Consider the following 24922-nt stretch of genomic DNA (forward strand, 5'->3'; position numbering starts at 1 on the left):
ACGGTGGGGGTGGGGCCGCCCCGGGCGGCGGGGGGCGGGGTCCGAGCGGGTTGTGTGGAGGCTTCAGACTCCGGCGCCATTTAGCGCGGAGAGTTTCCCGGGCGGACGCTGCTGTTCTTCTTCGGCCACTCGTACCCCCATCTTCGGTGACAGAGGCGCCTGGTGGGGGTGACTGTTCTTTTCTCTTCCTATCCCCTTCTCCCAGTCTTCTCGGTCTCCTCTACTCTTGGCCCAGAGAAGCAGCGGAGCTCGGGCCCGCGGTGAGCGGCCCTCCCCTCCCCACCGTTCCCTCCCTCCGTCAGCCCCCGGCACCGGCCCGGGAGGGGACGAGGGTTTGCCAGGCCCGGGGCGGGCGGGGAGGCCTCGGGGAAGGGGGGGCCCGCTCCTCAGGCGCCGAGGCTTCGAAGCTTCGGCTCCCGGCATCTGGGCGATGGGCTCTCTGTGAGACTGGTCCCCTCGCTGGGGGCGCGTGCGGCAGGAGGCGGCTGCCGAGTGACCGGAGCCGGGCCGCGGCCCTCCCTCGCCCTGCTCAGCCCCTCCCACCCCTGTGCCCTGGGGCTGCCACCGCCCGAGCGTCTGAGCTCGTCCCTGCCTCGCGGTGCCGCCGCCCTCAGGGCCTAGCCCGCCCTGCTCGGCGAGCGGCGGGACTTGAGCGGTCGTCGCATCCGCAGCATCCGCCTCGCCTCACTTCACCTCACCTCGCCTCGCCTGGGTGCCGGCTCCCCTCGCCCTGCCCCTCATGACTGCGGCGCCTCTGCTGCCACAGCCCTGCCGGCCGCCGCGCGCCGCAGGATGGATGCGGACCGTGCGGCGCTAACCCCCGTGGCTCTGCACCTGAATCTCCCGCCGACGAGCCCGCCTCGTGAGCCGCAGCAGCTTCGGTGCCAGCAGCCGCCGCCGCAGCTGGGCCCAGAGTCCCGTGTCGCCTTCGGGGCTCCTTGTCAGTGTTGAGTGGGGAGTCGTCCGGTCCGGGTCGCTCCGAACCCGCTGTAGGAGCGGTGCCCTGCAGACCTTCGCGGCTCCTGCGGGTGGGCCCTTCTTCCTCTTTTCATTCTCCTATCCAGCCGCTCGCCTCACCCAGCGGACCAACCATGTCTGGCGGCGCCGCAGAGAAGCAGAGCAGCACTCCGAGCTCTCTGTTCCTCTCGCCGCCGGCGCCAGCCCCCAAGAATGGCTCCAGCTCTGATTCCTCTGTGGGCGAGAAACTGGGGGCCGCGGCGACCGATGCTGGAACTGGTAGGACCGAGGAGTACCGGCGCCGCCGCCACACTATGGACAAGGACAGCCGTGGGGCGGCCGCCACCACTACCACCACCGAGCACCGCTTCTTCCGACGGAGCGTCATCTGCGACTCTAATGCTACTGCGTTGGAGCTGCCTGGCCTCCCTTTCTCGATTCCCCAGCCCGGCGTCCCCGCGGTTGTTCCGCAGATTGCTCCATCAGAGCCCCACCGGGAGGAGACCTTGACTACTACCGCCGTTTCCCAGGTGGCCCAGCAGCCCCCAGTCACTGCTGCCCCTGGAGAACAAGCTGTCGCGGGCCCTGTCACCTCGACTGCCCCAAGCAGTACCAGCAAAGACCGCCCAGTTTCCCAGCCCAACCTCGTGGGGAGCAAAGAGGAGCCACCACCGGCGAGAAGTGGAAGTGGTAGCGGTGGTGGCAGCGCCAAGGAGCTGCAGGAGGAACAGAGACAGCAACAGGATGATATCGAAGAGCTGGAGACCAAGGCCGTGGGAATGTCCAATGACGGCCGCTTTCTCAAGTTTGACATCGAAATCGGCAGAGGCTCCTTTAAGACAGTCTACAAAGGTCTGGACACTGAAACCACTGTGGAAGTCGCCTGGTGTGAACTGCAGGTAAAGCCCCACCTACTTCTTTATTTTTACGGCCCTTGGATCCCAAACTTGGCTCTGTTCAGCCAGTTTATCGAGTTCACCCTTTACGTGTAATTCTGTTTGAGTGGAGAGGTGAGGCCAACTTTGGAAAGGAGTTGAAATTGGGAGAATGTGAAGCATGTACCTAGGTGTTTAAAAAGGTAAAAATTTTTGATATAGGAATTTGTTAGTAGACAGGAGGTGAAAGTCAGTATAAATATATGATTTCCTTGTTATTGGTTAAGTGTCTGGCTGGAAACTTGGAATTAATAGGGAAGTTTTTGAATTAGGAAAGTACCGAGTCTTCTTGCCCTGTGCATTTCAGTTTCATCAGAGCCTCTGTAGGGATGACCTGCCCTGTGTTTGAAGTCCTTATGTTAGAGGTGGTGTTTTCATTCCTGAGACCAGGTTGTTTTTTTAGAATAAAAGGGACCTTGTTCCTTTGAATATATCTTACTTGTTGGCTTCACAGACATTTAGTAAACAGTAATTGTGAAGACTGTCTTTGCTCCTTTGGAATTTGTGCTCTGGGACTACTAAGATACAGTTATGTTTTTGCTATTGCTCTACCTAATGCTCTTTAAGACATATGGTAGCTGGCAGTAATCTGAATGTTGATTAAAAGGAATGACTTTAATTCATTTACTCTACAATAGCCATGCAAAATTGTGTCATGCTTTGAGAATTGTAATGTTATCATCGCCTTAATCTTATTATAAAAGATTTTTAAGCTAAACTTTTCCAAGAATTCAAAGGAATTACTAATGCTTCCCTTTTTTTAACACCCTAGGGAGGTTTTCCTGTTAAATAATGACATGTCATTCTGATGGACAAGTGTATTCTAGGTTTAAACGCTGGGTTACTTGTTGCTTGACATTTGTAGCACCTTGCTTTGACTGTTGTGCTCACAGGGGAGTGAACACAGACTATTGATAGAAGCAGAATTTCACTGAAGGAAAAGTTATAATCTACGGTATACATGAAAAATGCCATTACCCATATTCTTCTTGCCAAGACAGTGGACCACGCTGAAATAGGATAGGAAAGTACCTGCATGATCTTGAAACTTCATGTTAATACTTAATCTTTTGAATGTCAGTTTCCAACTGACCAAGGCCATATCAAGCGTGAAAGAAAGTTAACACAGCATATGGAAGTAAACTTAAAAACTGACAAGTTCTTTAAGACCATAGTAATTTCTTTCTTTCTTTCTTTTTTTTTTTTTTTTTTTTGTGGTACCAGGTATTGAACCCAGTGGCACTTAACCACTGAATCACATCCCCAGTCCTTTTTTTTTTTAGTTTTTATTTAGAGACAGGGTCTCATTAAGTTGCTTAGGGTCTCAATAAGTTGCTGAGGGTAGCTTTGAACTTAAATTCTCCTGCCTCAGCCTCCCAAGCCATGGGGATTACAGAAGTGCATCACAATTTCTTAAATTATGTATTTGATATGGAACTTCTAAGCATTGTGAAGTAAAAACAACTTATTAATTTTATAGTGGTTTAGAGTTTGAAAGGTAACAGACTTTTTTTTTTTTTTTTTTGGTACCAGGGATTGAACTCGGGGGCACTCAACCACCAAGCCACATCCCCAGCCTTATTTTGTATTTTATTTAGAGACAGGGTCTCACTGAGTTGCTTAGCACCTTACCACTGCTGAGGCTGGCTTTGAACTCTTCATCATTCTGTCTCAGCCTCCAAAGCCACTGGGATTATAGGCATGTGCCTTCACTCCCGGGTGTGCCACCTTGCCTGGCAATAGGCAGACTATTTTCTAGAAAAAGCCTGTCAAACTATATTCCTACAGTTAGTCAGACTCAAAAACTTAGGTCTGATTTCTTTTGGTGTTCAGGTAAAAATTTACAGGACGACATCTGTTTCTTTTTTGTACCAAGGATGCTAATCATCTGGGAATTTATTCTGTTATAATTTTATATTTCAATAGGTAATTTTTAGTGATTTTTGTTTCCTGTTTTAAAAGATTGGACCCAGTGAAATGTTGGGCATGTTATGGATTAATTTTGTTAATTTCAATTATTTCACTTTTAAGCCTTCACACAATGTGTATTTTCGCTTTATCATCTGGAATTTTCTGATAGTTTATTGTCTTAGAACTAATAATACAGGGCAAAAAAAATCGCAATTGACTGATGTCACAATGAGAACTGTCTAAGTGTCTCAGTTTTTCTAAGAACTCAAAACTTCTTGGATTTTTTAGTTTTTTATCTAGGCAGAGCATAATCAACCTAAGGAAAATCTTACATCACATAATAATTTTAAGCCAGTTTAGGATTTGGCTGCAGAACCAAATGCATCCTAGCTCATGGAGTGGTACCTTGGTTTAGAAACTTTCATGTCATTTTGCTTTTACAATTTTTCAATTTGTGCTACATGATTATCGTAGCCCAGGAATTCTTTATAACAGTAGTTGGGCAGTATTTTTATTTTTCTTGACCAGGATACTTGCAGTACATGCCTAATAAAGTATCAGTAGGTCAGTGTTTGAATTTTTGACTTTGGGTCTGAATTAAAGGACAAGCCAAAAGATTACTAAAACATTGGGAAGAAAGGAAAGCTTTTCACTAAATGTATACTTTTAACATGTTTATTTTTCTATAGCAAGACAAGAAAAATATTGTGTTTAGTTGTTAAATTAAAATTTTTAATTTTTAACTGGGAGAGATGGTGCATGCCTGTAATCCCAGCAGCTCCGGAGGATTGTAAGTTTGAGGCCAGCCTTAGCAATTTAGCAAGGCCCTAAGCAACTTAGTGAGACCCTGACTCAGAATAAAAAATAAAAAGGGCTGGGGATGTGGTTGAGCCCTTTGGTGTTCAATCCCTGGTTTAAAAAAAAAAAAAAATCTTAGTGTATTGAACCTGGAAGAAATTTTAGGTTATCATTCCCAACTAGGTCATAGAGTATACAAATAGACTGATGACAAGCAAAAATTAAACTGGTTAGGATCTAATAATTTAGGAGATGTTAAAACATTTGTAGTCCAAAAATGGTTAATAGTAATTTCAAATGAATAAATATTATTTTGATGTAGAAGGGGCTGTAAATTTCTAGAGAATTCTGGTTACTTAACATTTCAGGCTTTTGTTTGGGGTCTTGCTTTTTTTATTATTGTTTTAGTTGTAGATGGATAAAATATCTTTATTTTTATTTGTTTTTATGTGGTGCTGAGGATTGAACCCAGTACCTCACATATTAAAGGCAAGCACTCTACCACAGAGCCACAACCCCAGCCCTGGGTATTGCTTTCATCACTTTAAATGGATACACACACACACACTTTGGGGGATGAGTGAGTGTGGTACAAAAATCAATCTACTTTCTGTCAAGCTATTTTTAGAGTTATGGTATGCATAATTATATAGTAAATCATCAATTCTTTTTCAAAAAAATGTATGTATTTTTTAGTTGTAGATGGACAATACCTTTATTTTTATGTAGTGCTGAGGATTGAACCCTGTGCCATACACTTGCTAGGCAAGCACTCTCCCACTGAGCTATAACCCCAGCCTGATTCTTTTTTTTTTTTTTTTTAATATTTATTTTTTAGTTGTAGTTGGTCACAATACCTTTATTTTATTTATTTTTGTGTGGTGCTGAGGATTGAACCCAGGGCCTCATGTGCTAGGCGCATTCTACTGCTGAGTCACAACCCCAGACCTCTCATCAATAATACCCAGATAATACTTTGATACTTCAGTAATAACTGAGATGCTTTGAGTGAGATGTAGATTTCTTTACCTGGATTTATTAGGCAAATGGTATTCCTTAATTTTAATTTTAATACCCAGTTGCCATGGTCATAAAATGTTACTGCTGGGTTGTATCATATACATTTCTTTTCTAGAGAGGGATGTCATTTAAAAAAAAAAAAACCAGTAAATTTGCTTGAAGGAAACATTAATATACAGATTTAAGAATAGTTTGTTTATTTAAATATACTTCCCCAGTTTGCCACTAAATAGTGAGTTTACTTGATGCAGTATGTGTTTCCAGATCTACCTGAAAGGGGAAGTCAAATCATAATTTTTGCTTATACTTGAGCACTAAGTAGACCTTAGTGATTACTTTTTTCTCTGGCTTTTAAGTTAAGGTTCGTGTCTATTGAGTGTATGATCTCAATGTTTTATGAAAAGTTTAGTAGTACTACAGAAATGGGAGATGGTTCTGTGACTCAGAAAATAATTTATGGGGCTGGAGGGCTGGGGATATAGCTTGGTTGGTAGATTGCTTGCCTAGCATGTATAAGGCTCTGGGTTCAATCCCCAACACCATCTTTTTTTTTTTTTTTTTTTTGGTACTGAGGATTGAAGTCAGGGCACTTCACCATTCAGGTACATCCCCAGCCCTTTATTTAATTTTTAAAAAATTTTTATTTATTTTTTTTTTTAATTTTGAGAAAGGGGTTTTGCTGAGTTCCTTAGGGCCTAACTAAATTGCTGAGGCTAGCCTTAAACTTGGGATCCTCCTGTCTCAGCCTCTGGAGTCACTGGGAATACAGGCAGTTGTTGGGATTACAGGCATGCTCCATTCGGCCCGGATGTACTATAGTTTTTAAAATAAGTCATTGAATGGAATCTCCCTATTTGAATATTGAAGGATTTTTGTTCCACATTACTTTTTAAGTTTGTGCTGTATTCCTTATTTTTTAGAGAATCTGTAGTAACTTGCAATCCTGGGAACTACATTTGAGTTTGTTTTTTAAGTTTTGAAACTCACTGATTAGGAAGAAGTACTGGCAAAATTCAGATCACACCTTTACCTTTAAGTAAGGGTAGCTACTGTACAAATTAAAGAATGGTGATTTATTGGGGCTGGGGTTATGGCTCAGTAGTAAAGCGCTTGCCCAGGTGCTGGGTTCAATCCTCAGCACCACATAAAAATAAATAAATGAAATGGAGGTATTGTGTCCAACTATAACTAAAATAATAATAATAAAAAATTGGTGATTTATTTTAAATAACCCTTTATTCTTTTTTTTTTTTTTTTGGTACTAGGTATTGAACCAGGTCACTTAACTTCTGAGTTACATCCCCAACCCTTTTTATTTTGAGACAAGGTCTCACTAAGACCTTAGGGCCTTTTTAAATTGCTGAGGCTGGCTCCTGAGTTGTTGGGATTGCAGGTTTGTGCCACAGTGCCTGGCTCCTTTGTTCTTTTTAAACTGGATAGAACAGAATTAAGTGACAGGATGATTTCAATTAGGTAAGATTTTATTTAAAATACATGTAGATATGTTGCTGTAGATAATAACTTTGTGGTGCAGGAATTGAGAATTAAATTTAGATTGATTTTTTTTTTTTTTTTAAGATATAGTTCTTTCTTAGTCTTAGGAGTTTAAATGCTTTCAGTTTCTCTTATTTACCTTTTTTTGGGGGCAGGGGTGTGCAAAGTAACACAATTGTTCCTGGTCTAAGAACTTGCAAAGAGACTGTTTTGTGTAAAACAGATTGGGAGTCTTTTGTTGCCTGTTGACATCATTTCTTGATGTTAATATTGAAGTGTAACATCCTGGTCATTTGAAATTCATCCTAGTCCAACCCTGTGGGGAAAGTTTTTAATTAAAACTGTGGTCCCATTTTCAGAAATCATCCTACACCTGTTTTTTGGGTTTTCTGGTAGCTTTAAAATTGTTTTAGCTAAAACTCTAAAGTAGCTAAAGTAGTTACATTCAAATTATAATTCCTAAAAATCTTGGTATGCATGAAATAATTATGATCACAGTTCTTAGGTTTTTGCTTATACCCGTTCTTGAAGTTACATTGATAGATATTCAGTAACTTGCATTTTATTTTGAGACTTTTGGTTTTAACATAGGACAAATTTGTCTTTAGGAATAGGTGAGACTTAGTGTGACTCTAATTTAAAAATGTTTGAAGAGGACATTTTTCTGCAATATAACATAATAGTTAAGAACTAAACTGCCTAGATTTGAATCCTAACTCCACTACATGATTGTGTCACCTTGGGGCAAGTTCTGTGCTACAGTTTCCTATCTGTAAAATGAGTGTAAAGAGCATCTACTTTATAGTTATGATTAAGTGAATAAATATATGTAAAACTTGTAGGACAATACCTGACACAAAAATAGTAGCTATACTGATACAGCATCTTAACTTATATTGTCCTTTTGAGGGAGGGACTCAATGAAGATTTTGATTTATTTACATTTATGCTTAAAAATAGAAAACTATTACGGTTGGTATAAAACAGTTCCTTAGAAGAGGAACCCTGAGTTGAACATGTCATTGGTGTTTTCAATTTCCTAAGCTTTACTTGGCCTTTGCCTGACATTTACTTTCATGACCTGTCACTTTTTCTGACCTTCTTTATTTCCAGAATCTGCTAGATCTTTGTCTCATCTACTTTGCATGTACCTGGGAAGTATTCTTCCCTTTGGTGGATCTCATATGCAATCCTTAGTCTTTATTACGTTGAACTGAATTGAAGTTGTTTACATACTTTGTCTACTTCACTAGTCTTTGAAAGGTCACTGTAATGTAATAGAGTACTACATAATGAATAAGAACACCAAGGCAGAACACTTGGGGTTCTAAATTGACAGATTATCTGATCTTGAGTAAGGAACTGTAGTGCTGATTTATTAGCAACATGTCCAACTGATTTAGTATTGTTGAGGATCAACTGAAATACTATGATAAGGCACTTTGATAAACGTAGTGTTTTCCAGAGTATAACAATACAGGAACAACAAGAGGTTTAGTGCTGGGGATGGAACTAGGGCTTCTACATGCAAGGCAAGTGCTCTGCCACTGAGCTACACCCCCATGCCCACAAAAAGTACTTATATATTCAGTTTGAAGGATATGAGTTGTCACTTTTTACAAATTTAATATTTTAAACTTCTTAGATAAGTGTTTTAGGAGCTTTTCATTTGTTTAGGAGCTTTTCATTAGGCTCCCACTTCTGAGGCAGTTACCGTGCTCACAGTAATTCAAGGCAGATATTTTCTTAATTTTATGTGATCTTACCAAATCTAAGACAAGATAGCTTTTCAGACTGAAGAGAAATTGTCAGAAGCTCTTAAGAATGTTTTTATCTAGAAAAGGCTTATACCTTTGACAGTTGGCAGATTTAATTTTGTATGGAGATTTGGCTATTGATACTTTCTATGTGAAAGAAAAAGTGTCAGTAATCTGCTTGGTTTTCTAATTGGCTTTAAAACAATATCTCCACCTTAATTTGATTTAATTAAAAAAATCTCAGGTAAGCTTTCGTAAAAATTAACTTTCTACTGTTGTGACTTGTCTTGCAAAATTGCTATATTAAATGTGTTATTCTAGGGCTGGGGCTGTAGCTCAGTGCCTTCCACGTGTGAGGCACTGGGTTCAATCCTCAGCACCAAATAAAACAACTAAAAAAAATAAAAATAAAAATAAAATAAAAATAAAATTTTTTAAAAAAAACAATAAACATGCTATACTAAATGAATATGTCAATGATTTTTAGAAAAGACTCACAGGCAAATGGTTTTCTCAGGAATTCAAGAATTCTTAGGAAATGAAACGGTTGAATTTAATTTAGTTGGAACAAATAAAAAAATGAAGAATAATTTTTCCAGCTATTGGCGAGGCTGAAGCAGAAGGATCACAAGTTCACACCCAGCCTCCTGGGCAGCTTGTTGAGACCTTGTCTCAAAAGAAAAAAAAAAAAAAAGAATGAGTTGGGATGTAGCCCAGTAGTAGAGCACCCCTAGGTTCAATCCTCAGTACCACTAAATAAAATAAATAAAGAGTGGGAAATATGCTCAATATAATCAGTGTACTTGTGTCAATTAAGAAAAACCATGAAGCATGATGGCTCACATTCCTAATCCTACTAGGGAGCTGAGACTGGAGGAGTGAAAATTCGAGGCCAACAAAAGAAAAGGTCTGGGAATTTGGTAGAGTGCCTCTGAGCTCAATACCCAAGACCCCTTCTCCCTCTGAAAAAAGAAAATCTATACATCTTACCATCATTTCTGTATATATGTTTTTGTGCCATTGAGGTTCAATGAAGTTGTTTACATACTTTGTCTACTTCACTAGTCTTTGAAAGGTCACTGTAATGTAATAGTTCATTCAGTTTCTTAATAGAGCCAGATCTGAGTGGCGGTTTTTGTTTTGGTGAACATATAGGCAGTGTTTACATTAATCTTACATTAATTAAACAGACTAATGTGTAAACAATGGGAGATAAAATTAATTAGTGAATCAAGTCATTAATGATGTATACTTTTTCTATTAGAAGATAGAGGTTAACAGATTATTTGGGATTACAAATTTGCAGTGGGTTTAAGGAGTGGCTTCTGCCGCAGTCTGGCTGGGCACAATCAGGAGCCACTTGTCAAAAGAAACTAACTTTATTTTTAGAACCACACACGCCAAACAAAATAGCCTCTCAGGAAAAACCCTCAGAGCCTCAACTGCCACCACCGGCTTTCCACAAGCCTCTCTCTCCCACACAAGCTTCTCTCCACCTCCCACAATCCTCCTGCTCTTGAGGCCGATTGGCTGGGTCACGTGGGCGGAGCCAAAAAAGTCCCCCAATGAGCAGCTCCGTGGTCTGAAAGGGCAGGGAAACAGCCCAATGAGCATCACCGCAGAGGAGCCAATCAGCTAGATGTTGCTGGGGCCGCTGTGAGCCAATCATCAGCCGGCAGCTGGAAGTTTGCTGGGGCCCCTTTGGCTGTGGCTCTCAACATCTCCCCCTCTCTGTTTAAACAACAAGCATGTGGCTTAGGGACTGTGCCTGCCTTAGGTTGTCCAATAGTACATATGGTCCTTAGGTTGGTACCATTGCAATTGGATCTTACCCGTCACTGACTACCGGTCCCGTATACAGCCACACCTGTGGAGAGGTCTTTGTACCAGCAGGGGGGTGAGGTTCTTTGCCTCACCTCTGTTGGCCCCCAAATTTTATCTGGAGGATCATGACAAGCAGAAGGGAGGAAGACACACCAAGCCAATTGACGGCTCCTTTTGGAAAAATTGTACCACCAATGACATCATCAGCAAAAATACCCCAACACTACCACAAGTCGCTGCACCAACAGATAGTTCACAATGCATACAGGTGAGCTCACAATGTGTCCAGGCAAGTTCTGCAAGCAGTTCAGTGATGGCTGTTGTAGAAGCTGTAGATTGGTTTTATCTTTGACTTCACCAGCACTGGGATGAAGATAGGAATTCTGGCAATAATGGCTAAAGAAAAAATTATGTAACATTACAGAAGGCACTAAAAGAAAGCAATTTTCTTAACAATTTACATTATCTTTAAGAGAATTATTAAATATAATGAAAAGGAAAGGTGAAAGTAAACAAACAGATCTGTTAACCTTCTTTTTTGTTTACATATTAAAACAATCCTCAACAGTTGTTTACCCAATTTAAATTAAACCATATAAATCACGTGAAAAAAAAATATTTGGATCCATTTTATCATGAGCGCTCATCATATATGATATATGGACATACGTACATTCAAACATATAACACAAAACACAAGTGTGCACACATAATATAATACATACAACACATAACATTATAGTAAAGGCCTTATAACTTTTTACAGGTGACATCTCCATTGCAATGTTTAAAAACTCTATAGTCAAAAAATAGAACTGATCAGCAAAACATTAACCTAGGTCTGTATGAGCTCAAAAAACAAAATAGAACTTCATGATATGGCAAAGGGCAATAATAAAATAGATATTGAAAAAAGCATCCTGGTTCTGTTGCAGATGTAAGAATAGCCAAACTGGAGTTTTGGATATCAGTTGTTATGGATTTGAGCCAAATCATCTTCTTTTTGGTCTGTAGAAATCGCTTTAGTTAATCTTTCTGGAATCCAAATCGGCTGCTGTTCTCCCTGTGGAAACACATAAACAGACCCCCGACTCCAGACAATCACTGGGTCAGGACCTTGGTTAATCTCTCTGGAATCCAAATCGGCTGCTGTTCTCCCTGTGCAAACACACAAACAGACCCCCGACTCCAGACAATTACTGGGTCAGGACCTTTCCATTGTCCTGTTAGAATATCCTTCCAAAGTACCTTGGGCTTATGCACATTTTTTGGACACATATGCCTTTCCGCAGCACTAAGTCCTGATGAATCCAAATTTAAAAAGTTTAGAGTAAAAAGGGTTATTTTAAGTTTATCTTTGGGGAATATATACCCCTTCCCAATTCCTTCTTTTTGCTTTAATAAGTACATTTTAATAGTTTGATGAGCTCTTTCAACTATGCCTTGTCCCTGTGGATTGTATGGGATTCCTGTTATATGAGTAATGCCAAATGTTGAGCAAAATTGTTTAAAAGAGGTAGAAGTATAACCAGGGGCATTATCTGTTTTTAACTGTTTTGGAACACCCACAGTGGCAAAATTTTGTAAGCAATGAGCTATAACATCTTTAGTTTTTTCTCCGGCATGAAGGGAGCCCATCAAAAATCCAGAAGAAGTATCAACTGTAACATGCAAATATTTTAATTTTCCAAATTCTGGCAAGTGTGTGACGTCCATCTGCCAAATATGGTTAGGTATCAATCCTCTAGGATTGACTCCAAGATTAACTTGTGGTAAAAATTGTCACACAATTTTGACATTGTTTTATTATTTGTCTAGCTTGTTCCTTAGTTATTTTAAAACACTTTTGTAAAGTATTAGCATTGACATGGAACTTTTTATGAAAATTTATAGCTTCTTCTAGTGTAGAGAAAATATGTATGTCATGTGTAGTTTTATCTGCTAAATCATTGCCCAAACCAAGGGCTCCAGGCAATCCTGTATGCGCCCTGATATGTCCTATAAAGAATGGATCTTTTCTGTCCCAGATTAGACTTTGTATAGTGGAAAGCAAAGAGAAAACAGTAGAAGAAGGGGAAATCCTACCAGCATCTTCAAGAGATACTATAGCATTAACTACATACTGACTATCAGAAAATAAATTAAATACAGAATCTTTAAACATCACAAAAGCTTGTAAAACTGCATTAAGCTCTACCTTTTGAGCTGATTGTTTGGGTACTAAAAATGTAAAAGTTTGATCAGGGGTAACTACTGCTGCTGTACCATTATTTGACCCATCAGTGAATATATTTGGAGCATTCATGATAGGTGTTTTTCTTGTCATTTTTGGAAAAATTACAGGATGCAATGACCAAAAAAGACAATAAAGGATTAGATGGTAAGTGGTTATCAAATGAAACATTAGATTTGCACATGATTATTGCCCAAGTATTTAACTCATTAGCTAACTCATCAATTTGATTCATAGTATATGGAGTAATAATTTTATTGGGAGAAATTCCAAACACTCCCTTTGCTGCTTTTATTCCTTTGAGTATTAATTGTCCTACAGCCTCAGGATACCTAGTAAGAATAGTGTTAGGAGAATAAGATAAATGTATCCATAATAATGGACCTTCTTGCCAAAATACTCCTGTAGGAATATTTTTTGTTGGTAGTACAATAAATAATAAAGGCAAACTTATATCAATTCTATCCAAATGCATATTTTCCATATATGTTTCAATGATTTTTAATGCCTTTCTTGTTTCAGGCGTTAACATTCGGGGTGAATTTGGATCTGATGGACCTTTTAGGATATCAAATAAAGGTCCCAACTCTCCTGTTGGTATACCTAAATAAGGCCTTATCCAATTTATGTCTCCTAATAACTTTTGAAAGTCATTAAGTGATTTGAGTTGATCTACTCGTATTTGAATTTTTGGTGGACGGACCATGGTTGAGGATAATAGAACTCCTAAATAATTAATTGGAAAATTTAATTGTACTTTATCTATTGCTATCTCTAGATTATAATTTTTTAATAAGTTTGTAAGTGTGGCATAACATTCTAGCAATGTGTTTTTATCTTTGTGTGCTAATAATACATCATCCATATAGTGAAATATTTGTAGTTCAGGATTTTGATTTCTAAGTGGCTGGATTAGTTTGTTAACATAAATTTGACACATAGTTGGGCTGTTAGCCATCCCTTGAGGGAGTACTTTCCATTCATATCTCTGATCAGGACCTTCATGATTCAGTGCAGGGATAGTAAATGCAAAACGTGGAGTATCCTCAGGATGAATTGGAATTGAAAAAAAACAATCTTTAATATCTATAACTAAAACATACCAGGTTTTTGGCAAAGCAGACAACTGAGGAATCCCTGATTGAGCAGGTCCCATAATAACCATCTCATTATTAATGGCTCTTAAATCTTGCAATAATCTCCATTTACCAGATTTCTTTTTGATGACAAAAATGGGAGTATTATGGGGAGATACAGAAGGTTGTATATGTCCTTCTGCTAATTGTTGTTTGACCAGGTCATGGGCTGCTTGTATCTTTTCTTTAGTCAGGGGCCACTGAGGAACCCATACTGGTCTTTCTGATTTCCAAGTAATTTTTATTGTCTCAGTGGCCCTTTCTGAAAATCCAACCCATGTCTGTCTGTTCCTTGATCTATTTGTATTGGTGCTGCTATACCTTGTTCTTGTTTTTCTAATCTTTTTCCTTTCCTAAAACCTTGTCTAGTCATAATAGTGGGTGCATTTTGGTTGATGTTATTTGTTAATGTCAAACCTAATTGATCTAGGACATCTCGTCCCCATAAATTTACGGGAAGATGATCCAATACATATGGCTGTATAGTTCCTTCACATCCTTCAGGATCCTTCCAATCTAATACCATTGCACTTCTATGGGGATTAGTTGCCACTCCTAGGCCTCGAAGCGTTTGAGTGGCTTGTTGCAATGGCCAATGTTTTGGCCATTCTTTACGAGAGATGATGCTAAGGTCTGCACCTGTATCCAGTAGTCCATTAAATTCATGTCCTTGAATATTTAGTTTTAGCATGGGGCGAGAAACTAAATTTAAAGAAAGCATAGCCCAATCTACACCTGTGGAGCCTAATCCCTTGGAACCTCTTTCTACAGTACGACTGGAAAATTTATCATGTAGGCTGGGTATTATTAGTAACTGTGCTATTCTATCTCCTGGTGAAATTACTGATATACCCTTTGGAGAACTGGCTATAATTTTTATTTCACCTTCATAATCGGGATCAGTGGGTTTAAGGAGTGGCTTCCAGTGGTCAGGAAGTTGAGAAAGTAAGTGAAGGCCATTTCTTTTGGCAAGGTTGAATGAACAGGATCAGGGAAGACTGGATAATAAGCAGAAGACATGATGGAGGGCGAGATGAATTGAAGGTGAAGCGTGAAGTGAACTATGGATTGTGTCAACTTTCACTTAGTATCTGTCCTAAGAATCTGTTCTAAGCCAGTTACTGTTTTAGGTTTGGTTCTTTGTGGATAGTTAAATTCAGTCCAAATAAATTTTCATATTTCATGTCATTTATCAATAAGTTTCGAGAATCCTTACTTGTATTTGGTGTAACGTGTTGATTCTTAAACAGTTACTTGTTTCTTTCCTATAATCTCTGGCATTCATGCTTTTTTGCATAACAGTATTGTGAGGTATACTTTATAAATGGAGTACCTCTGTGAATTACTGTCTTTGCATGTCACTTGAGACAGCTAGATTTTAAGTAAAATTTCATTACACAGAAGGTTCTGAATTATTTTATCTTTCCTAGTTAAAATGGACTTAAAAAACAACAACGGGAGGGGCTGGAGTTGTGGCTCAGTGTAAAGCACTTGCCTGGCATGTGTGAGGCTCTGGGTTTGATCCTCAGCACCATATATAAATAAATAAAAATGGAAAGAAGATATATTGACAACTTAAAAAAAAAACAGGAAGCTTAAAACTACACACACACACATACAGTTACTTTCTTCACGCTTTGTATTTTAAGTAGTGTTTGCGAAGTGTTCTTTGATAACTAATGTATTAATAATTATTAACAATTATTTACCCACCTGTTAGGCTCCCACTTCTGAGGCAGGTACCATGCTCACAGTAATTCAAGGCAGATATTTTCTTAATTTTATGTTTGAGGTTTAATCATTTGTTTAAAATCACATGGGTTCTCATTCTTTACACTATGTCTAGTTAAACCACAAAGTTTGAGTTCTAGTGAAATTTTAAATCTTTTGCTCCATTTAGCAGTTACAATTTATGGTGGAGCATCTTATACCTTTTATTCTTTTTCTTGAAATAGATCTCCACTCAAATGACCTTTTTTGGCAGTGTAAATGTATAGATTCTCTAAGGAGGAGGCTAGATTGTTTTATTATTGTCATTGGTCTTAGTCTAAATAATTTCTGTATATAAGGATTATCTATGGTCATGTGACTTAGTTTTATTTACTTTGTACATTGAAGTGATAGTTTCTTAGCTTAGTTACTAATACTGTGAATTGACTTTTCTCTCTCTCTCTCTCTTTTTTTTAACCTTGTTACTCCGCCATTCCTTCACTGTTTATTTTGACATGTCATATATGCTACTGAGAAGGATTTGGCTCTTGTTTGTTTGAATACCAAATGGAATCTCATTTAAATCATTTAACTATGTTTGAAACTCTCTGGAATGTCTAATTTATTTAGTATTGTAATGGGAATAAGATGGTCCCTTACCTCCAGTAAGGTTTTCATATAATTGAAGTTTTGTCCTCGGAGTAGTAATATTTTGTATTTCCTTGTTCTTTTAAATGGAGGATCTGAATCTTTGCAGAAAATGACCGAGAGCACCAACTATTATATTAAATAAGAGTATGCTTAAAGGTTACTTGGTGGGCACTTTACCCTTATTATATTCTTGGAACTCTGAAGGTTTTGAAAAAGTAGTTGTCGCTCCAGTTTTCCACAACTCAGCCTTCTCTTGTGGCAGTGATTACTGCTTGTTGCTGTTGGCACATTTGTATCAGTCTCCTTATTAATGGTTGCTTCTGGTATTCTGAACTGGGCAACTAAATTGCCATTTTTGTTAAAGTTGGTTTAGATGTTTTAAAGGTAAATAAGTATTAGTAAAAATCATTAGTGGGTTGTATTTGTGCTGTTGAGGTCTTACTTTCTGGCTTTGGTTGTTTTTCTTCTAAGTGATTGTGAAGAAGTAAAGTAATAATGTGCTGTAATAATGAGATTGTTGGGGTGTAATTTGTTGGTGCTGTTTTATTTAATTTAGAACATTTGATGTAACCTGATTTAAACCTGATAGAGGGTACTATTTATTTATTTATTGGTACTAGGGATTGAACCCAGGAGCACTTAACCACTGAGCCACATTCCCAGCCCTTTTTATATTTTATTTTGAAATAGGTTCTTGCTGAATTTTGAATCTATTTTGAATAGGTTCTTAGGGTCTCACTAGATTTGAGCCAGCCTCCTGCCTCACCTTTCTGAGTGGCTGGGGTTACAGGCTTGCGCCACCATACCCAGTATGCTACTATTGTTTATTATTTGGCTAGCATTGGGTTATGAAAGTTCATAGACTGTTGGGTAAGAGTTTTTCTTTTTCCTAAAATACTCTTTTAAAGATAATTCACGTTTGGGCTGGGGTTGTGGCTCAGTGGTAGAGTGCTTGTCTAGCCTGTGTAAGGCACTAGGTTCCATTCTCAGCACCACATATAAATAAAATAAAAGTCCATTGACAACTAAAAGAAAAATATTAAGTAAAAGAGATAATCCATATTTATCACCAGTTTTATATGTATTTCTGGGATTTGAGATTTCAGCTTTAGGAATAATGTAGGTAAAACCTGCATGATACTTTAGCAGTTTGGTATAAGGTAATATCATTTGCTTCTGTAACCACCAGCAGAGACTATGAGTACATCATCCTATAGATTTGGATTCCTTGGTGTTCTTTGTACTAATATAATTTCTTTTGTTTAGGTCAAACAATCCTATGCTCTTTTATACCAGGGGTAATCCATGCTTGGGTACACAAGTTCTCACCTCTAATTATGGCAGATTTTTCAAAATATTTCTGTGTGGTAGAATACATGGGTCAGTAGAGACTTTTGGCTTTTGTTAAAATACAAATCAACCTTTAATCCCCAAGTATTGGTTTAGACTTTAATTCTTTAGTCTTTCAAGGTAAATTGCTTTACCGTGTACATATTTGGAGGAGGGACTTTTCTACCAGGGTAATTGATTCAGGGTCCGTTAAGTACTCCCCTCCCCATTTTTTAAATCGGTGCATTATAGTTGTACTTGATGGAATATGTTGTTACATATTTGTACATGCACACAATAACAATGTAATTTGGCCAGTGTCATCCCCTAGCATTTCCTCCCTCTCTTGCCGCTTTCCACCGCCTTGGTCCCATTCATTTCCCTTTGATTTTTAGGAGATTCACTTCACCTTTTTTTCCCCTTTTTCCTTTCTAGCTTGAGTGTATGAGAGAAAACGACTTTGTAAGTTTGAGTTATTTCGCCTAACATGATGGTCTCTAGTTCTATCCATTTTCTTGTATATGACATAATTTCATTTTTCTTTTATGACGGAATAAAATTCGTTGTGTGTGTATACCACAATTTCCTTATCCATTCATATGCTGATGGACACCTAGGCTGGTTCCATAGTTTGGCTGTTTTGAATTATGCTGCTATAAACATGGCTATGTGTGTATCACTGTAATAAGATGACTTAATTCTTCAGGATAAATATTGAGGGAGGGGTGTAATTGGGTCATATGGTAGTTCCATGCCTACTCTTTTGAGGAACCTCCATAGTGGAGGAGGATTTCCATAGTGTTGTACTGATTTACAGTCCCATCAATAGTGTAAAAGTGTTCCTTTTTCTCCATATCCTTTCCTGCATTTATTATGATTTGTATTCCTGATGAGTCGTGAAACATGAAATCTCAGGGCAGTTTTGATTTGCATTTCTCTAATTACTTATGATGTTGAACATTTTTTCATGTATTTGGCCTGTTGGTATTTCTTTTGAGAAGTATCTGTTTAATTCATTTGTCCATTTATTAATTGAGTTATATGATTTGTGGGGGTGTCAAAATTTTTGAGCTTTTTATATATTCTAGATATTAATCCTTTGTCAGAAGAGTAGCTAGCAAAGATTTTCTCCCATTCTTTGGGTTTTCTTTTCTAATTCCTACTTGTTTCCTTTGCTGTGCAGAAGCCTTTTAATTTTATGCCATTCCATTTATTAATTCTTCACATTATTTCTTGAGCTTTAGGGGTTGTATTGAGAAAGTTGTTGCCTGTGCCTGCATGCTGGAGTGTTGACCCTGTGTTTTCTTCCAGGAGTTGCATAGTCTAATTCTGAGGTTTTTCGATCCATTTTTTATTTGATTTCTGTGCAAGGTGAGAGATAAGGGTCCAGTTTCATTCTACATATGGATTACCAGTGTTATAAAACTTTTTGGCTGAACCATATTCCCAGCCCTTTTAAAAATTTTTAAAAATTTTGAGACAGGATCTCATTAAACTGCTTAGGGCCTCGATAAATTGCTGAGGCTGTCCTTGAATTTGGGATCTTCCTGCCTCAGCCTCCCAGAGCCACTGGAATTAACAGGTGTGTGTGTGTGTGTGTGTGTGTGTGCACCCCACACCTGGCTTTCTCCATTTTGTTTTAGTTTTTGGCATACTTTTACACACCTTCTCTTAGGTCAGTATTATTTAATATTATTGATAGGGAAAGCTTTTACCAAGTAAAATATAGAACCTACTACATTCTTTTTTCAGGTTCTGTTTGCTTCAGGTAATTAACTCAGAAGGGCCACTCAATTCATAGATCGAAGAAGTGCTCCTAAGTGAATTGCTCCTTCCTACCTAGACAAAAAAACAGAAAAGGCCATCAGCAACTTACAAATGGTAGACTCGCCACTTAAATATTTGTTCTGCTTAACTAAGTATCCTACTACCCTACCTACTTCACAAGAGATGCTAGTTTAGATTTTATTTTTGGTAGACAAGTTATTTGTGTTGTATTCTTTATGTCTCCCTAGCTTTTTTCTTTTTTTGGACACAAGTACCATAGCGATATTTGCTGGTGAGTATCCTATGTTTATAAATAACTGTTTGCTTTGTATGAGAATCATGAAAATCTTGACCAATTTCTTTCTATCTTATAAGGGCAGAAATGAAACTGCCATACTATCCATAATCACCACTATCATAGTCTTACAAATCTTTAATGAGTAGTATATACTTGGTGGTGCGAATACATTATTAGTTTAATGTTTTAGACATCTATTTAAAGTTGACTTCTTCAATAGTAAATACTTACCTAAATGTTATACAATGCAGTTTTGTTCTTATTATCTTCTGATATGGTAATACTTGAAAAAAAAACCAATTCTTGACTACGAAATACTATAAAATATAGCAATTTTTCCCTATTTTCTAGAAACTGCCTTCTGTGGCCTTGTTATTAAAGTTTCCATTAGATTTGTGGGGTTTTGGGGGGTGGGGGTGGGGGATTAGACTCAGGGGCACTCAACTACTCACTGAGCCACATCTCCGGCCTTTTTTTGTATTTTATTTAGAGACAGGGTCTCACTGAGTTGGTTAGTGCCTTCCTTTTGCTGAGGCTGGCTTTGAACTCCCTAACCTCCTGCCTCAGCCTCCCAAGCCACTGGGATTACAGGTATGCACAATGCAGGGCTCCATTAAGTTTTTTTTTTTTTTTTTTTTTTTAATAATTGATGTTGGCTTTTTTTTTTTATTATTTTTTTTTAATTTTTATGTGGTGCTGAAGATTGAACCCAAGGTCTCATACATGCGAGGCGAGCGCTCTACCGCTGAATCACAACCCCAGTCCTCCATTAAATTTTGATGACTTCTTTACTTTCTTCTTTTTTTGAGGGATGGGGTGTGGTACTGGGGATTTAACCCAGGGGTGCTTTCCCATTTACTACATCCCCATCCCTATTTATGTAAAAAATTTAACCTTTATTTTTATTTTTTTGTAGTTGTAGATGAACAGAATGCCTTTATTTGTTTATTATGTGGTGCTAAGGATTGAACCCAGTACCTCACACATGCTGGGCAAGCGCTCTGCCACTGAGCTACAGCCTCATCCCTTAACCTTTATTTTTAATTTATTTATTTATTTTTTTTATGTGGTGCTGAGGATTGAGTCCAGTGCCTCACCCTCTGTACCACTGTCCCCTATTTATTTTTTATTTTGAGACAGGGTCTTGATAAGTTGTGTAGGGCCTCACTAATTTGCTAAGGCTGGTTTCAAACTTGTGATCCTCCTCTCACAGCCTCCCCAGTACCTGGGATTATAGGTTGTACCATCACACTTGGAGACATCCTTGCTTTATGCATAAGATATTCTAGATTCATTTTATTATTTTACTCCAGCCCATACCAGCCATTTATCTTGGAGCCCTGATTCCTTTTAGTATAGAGTGGTACTAAGAAAATAAGATCTGGGTGCCAGATCTTAAAAAAAAAAACTGGGGCATTGCTATTTCCAGGTTCTTTCAGTGAAGAATTGGTTGTCTTACAGAATACCATAAATTGGGTAATTTATAAAGAACAGAAATTTATTTTTTCACAATTCTGGTCTGGGAATGCCAGGATCAAGGTAGTGGCATCTGGTGAAGATTTTCTTGCTGGATCCTCACACTGTGGAAGATAGGAGGGCAAGAGAGAACAAATCCATACCAGAAAGTCCCGTTAGACCAACGTTAATTCATTCATGAGGGCAGAACTGCCACTTTCCATCCCTGTTATATTGGGGATTCAATTTCCAACATGTAAATTTTGGGGAACACAAACATAGTAGTTAGTTTTCTAATATAGTTAGAAAATATTTACGTATACGTGTGTGTATATTTATTTCTATATCTATATGAATTAAAAGCCATGAGTTGGGCTGGGGGCTGGGGTTGTGGCTCAGTGGCGGGGCGCTTGCCTTGCACGTTCGCAGCCCTGGGTTCACTCCTCAGCACCACATAAAATAAATAAAATAATTGTGTTCAACTACAACTAAAAAAATAATTTAAAAAAGCCATGAGTTTACATTGATAACTCCTATTCCAGTTCAAAGTAGGGTTCATTCATACTTTCCCTTTTTCTGTATTTATACCTTCAAGAGTAAGAAATCTGGTTCCTGTTATCTAAATATATGCACTAATTTGCAAAATCCCCCTGAACACATAGCTAGTCTCTTAACTTCTTTGGGTTGATGTCCCTTCTAGGCAGGTCTTTAATTGCAGTAGGGCTGCCATATCTGCTTAGTCTAATATCTCACTCTCTGATAGCAGTACTATTAAATTAATTTATTTACTCTGTCCTTTACTTTCTTTTCGATGTAGCTTTTTAGCTTCAAAGTTAAACATATGATATAAACCGCCCTTAATTTTTTTTTTTGGCGGGGGGGGGTCACAGGAGAAAGATTGCAGTAGTGGAGGAGAGCTTTTCCTTACCCATATCCAAAGTCATTCCCTATAAACACAGATAACCACTATGAATCTAAACATCAGGTTCAGTGTTTTTCTGTTTTTTAAAAAATATTTTTTAGTTACAGTTGACACAATACCTTTATTTTATTTATTTATTTTTATGTGGTGCTAAGGATTGAACCCAGCACCTCACACATGCTAGGCAAGTGTTTTTCTGGTTTTTAAAAAAATTTTAACCTACTTTTATCATTGTGTACATCATGTCATGTTTACACTGAGAGCCAGTGTTATTAGAAACTTCCATTCTGTTTGAACACCAAATTATCCTAGAAGTTGTCTTTCATGGTTTTCCAGTTTATGGTATCTTAGAGCTGTACTGTTCATTATGGTAACTACTAGCCACATGTGGTTATTGAGCACTTGAAATGTAGCAAATGTAGCTAAGGTTGACAAAGGAATTGAATTTAAATTGTGGGGGGGGGGGTGGGTACTGGGAATTGAACTCAGGGTTGTTCTACCACTGAGCTACATCCCTAGTCTTTATTTTGAGACATGGCCTTGCTAAATTGTTGAGGCTGGCCTTGAACTTATGATTCTTCTGCCCCAGCCTCTCAAATTGCTGGGATACAGGCCTGTGGCACCTACTATGCAAGGCCCTGAATTTTAAATTTTTTATTCAGTTTTAATGAACTAAAATCCAAAAACTTATATAAGATTTTTAAGTATGGTTGGAATGAGTTGGCTTATGTATATCTACTTTATAACAAATCTAATCATGAAAAAAGTTATTTCATGCTTTGTAAATTGTGTGAAATCGAAATACAGGTCAAATGTTTCCTTGCTTGCTCCCCCTAGTACTAGGGTACTAGGGGTTGAATTTAGGGCCTCAAGTGTGCTAGGTAAAGTGCTCTGCCACTGATTTATATACTCAGCCCTTTCTTAAAAAAGTTAATTTTATTTTGAAACAGGGTCAGATTGCCCAAGCTGGCCTTGAACTTGGAATTCTCCTGTTTCAGCCTCCCCAGTGGCTGGGATTTACACCGTGTCCAACTTGTTAAATATTTCTGATGAAAATTTATGATATTAAAACATTTCAGCAGGACCCAGAAAGTCATGCCTGTCATCCCAGCTAGTCTAGTGGCTGAGGCAGGAGGATCAAAAGTTGGAGGAAGATCTGTTTCAAAAAAGAGAGAGAGAGAGAGGGAGAGGCCTGGGCATGTAGTTTTGTTTTCCCCTAGCATTCACAAAGCCCTGGGTTCAATGTCCCCAGTATTAATCCTCAATTTTTTTTTTCAATTAAAAAAAAATGAATTTCAAGTTGAAATGATAATATTGGATATATTGGTTAAATAAATACAAATATTAATTTCATGTTTCTGCCCCCGCCCCCATACTCTGGGGATCAACCCAGAACTTTGCACATATTAGAGGCAAGTGCTCTGCCACTGAGCTTCATCCCAGTTCTTTTCTTTTTGCAGTTTTAACATGGCTACTGGAAAATTTAAAATTGCACTTAGCTTGACATTATGTTTCTGTTGACTGTCACTGACTTAAGCTATTTTGCTAAATAAAATGTTGTAGAAGAGCTGATGCTGCAGTAAGTTTACTACTTCCTTTTAAAAATATCTTAGCACCTTCCTTTTTATGGTTTCTTTCATTAGCACCCTTGCAAACTAATTCTTTAGCTTTGTCAAACAGAAATTTGGGGTTTTAAAATGTTGTTTTTTGGTTTGGTGTTTTTAAAACCTGATTATTATAACTGGAATGCCTGTTTAAATTTTTATCTTATTTTTGTCATTTACCAGCATATCTGCATCAGAAATGATATTTCTTACGGTTTTGTTCTTTGAATATGGTAGCCATTGCTAAAAGTATAGTAGCATTCAAGTGTTTACTACAAATATCTTAAAATATTTGGTAATTAGGTTTGTCTATTTTAGATAAAACTACTTGTTCATGTTTGGATATATAGTTAATGTATAAACTTGCTGTTTTATATCCTTTAATTCTAGCTATTGTTACTCCTTAAACTTGTTAACTAATTTAGTGCTCATTCATATATCTTTTTTTTTTTTCTTTTTTCTTTTTGGTACCGGGGATTGTACTTGGGGGCACTCAACCACTGAGCCACATCTCCAGGCCTATCTTGTATTTTATTTAGAGACAGGGTCTCACTGAGTTGCTTAGTGCCTTGCTGTTGCTGAGACTGGCTTTGAACTCATAATTCTCTTGTCTCAGCCTCCTGAGCCACTCGGATTATAGGCGTGCATGGCTTCATTCAAATCTTTTTTTTTTTGGTGTGTGTGTGTGTGTGGTGCTGGGGATTGAACTCAGGGCCTTGTACATGGGAGGCAAGCTGTTAAATTGATTTTTTTTTTTTTATTATCTTGTTTACAAAAAGGAGACTTTGTAGTTCAACTGTTGCATGAAGATTTTCCAAAATAATTAAATTCTTGAATTGATTGTGCCTCCACAAAAAAAAAAATAAGGGTGAAAAGATATTAGTGAAGGGCTGGGGCTGTAGCTCAGTGGTAGAGTGCTTGCCTTCCACTTGTGAGGCACTGGGTTCCATCCTCAGCACCACCTAAAAATAAATAGATACAATCTTATCTATCTACAACTAAAAAAAAATTTTTAAAAAGATGTTAGTGAAAATACAGTTAACTGCTTTGTTTTAATAAAGTTCTATGATATGTATTTGAGATGCCATTACCATGCTTTTCAAACAGTTAATGACCACAGA

At 38.3% G+C, this 24922-nt stretch overlaps 1 protein-coding gene across 9 annotated transcripts in view; it reads left to right on the forward strand.

The window, feature by feature from the left end:
* Positions 1–302: 302 nt before the first annotated feature.
* Wnk1 (WNK lysine deficient protein kinase 1) overlaps positions 303–24922 on the forward strand; it is a 134615-nt gene continuing 109995 nt past the window's right edge. For all 9 annotated transcript variants that reach the window (XM_046459886.2, XM_046459878.2, XM_046459880.2 and 6 more), the window contains exon 1: positions 303–1856. In XM_046459886.2, coding sequence (XP_046315842.1) covers positions 1092–1856 — 765 coding nt within the window. In that variant the 5' untranslated portion in view covers positions 303–1091. The remainder of the gene's footprint in view (positions 1857–24922) is intronic.

Source organism: Marmota monax, unplaced genomic scaffold, assembly GCF_021218885.2.
Source record: "Marmota monax isolate L192 unplaced genomic scaffold, Marmota_monax_Labrador192_F-V1.1 WCK01_AAM20220418_F8-fsc00163, whole genome shotgun sequence".
NCBI classification, from domain to species: domain Eukaryota; kingdom Metazoa; phylum Chordata; class Mammalia; order Rodentia; family Sciuridae; genus Marmota; species Marmota monax.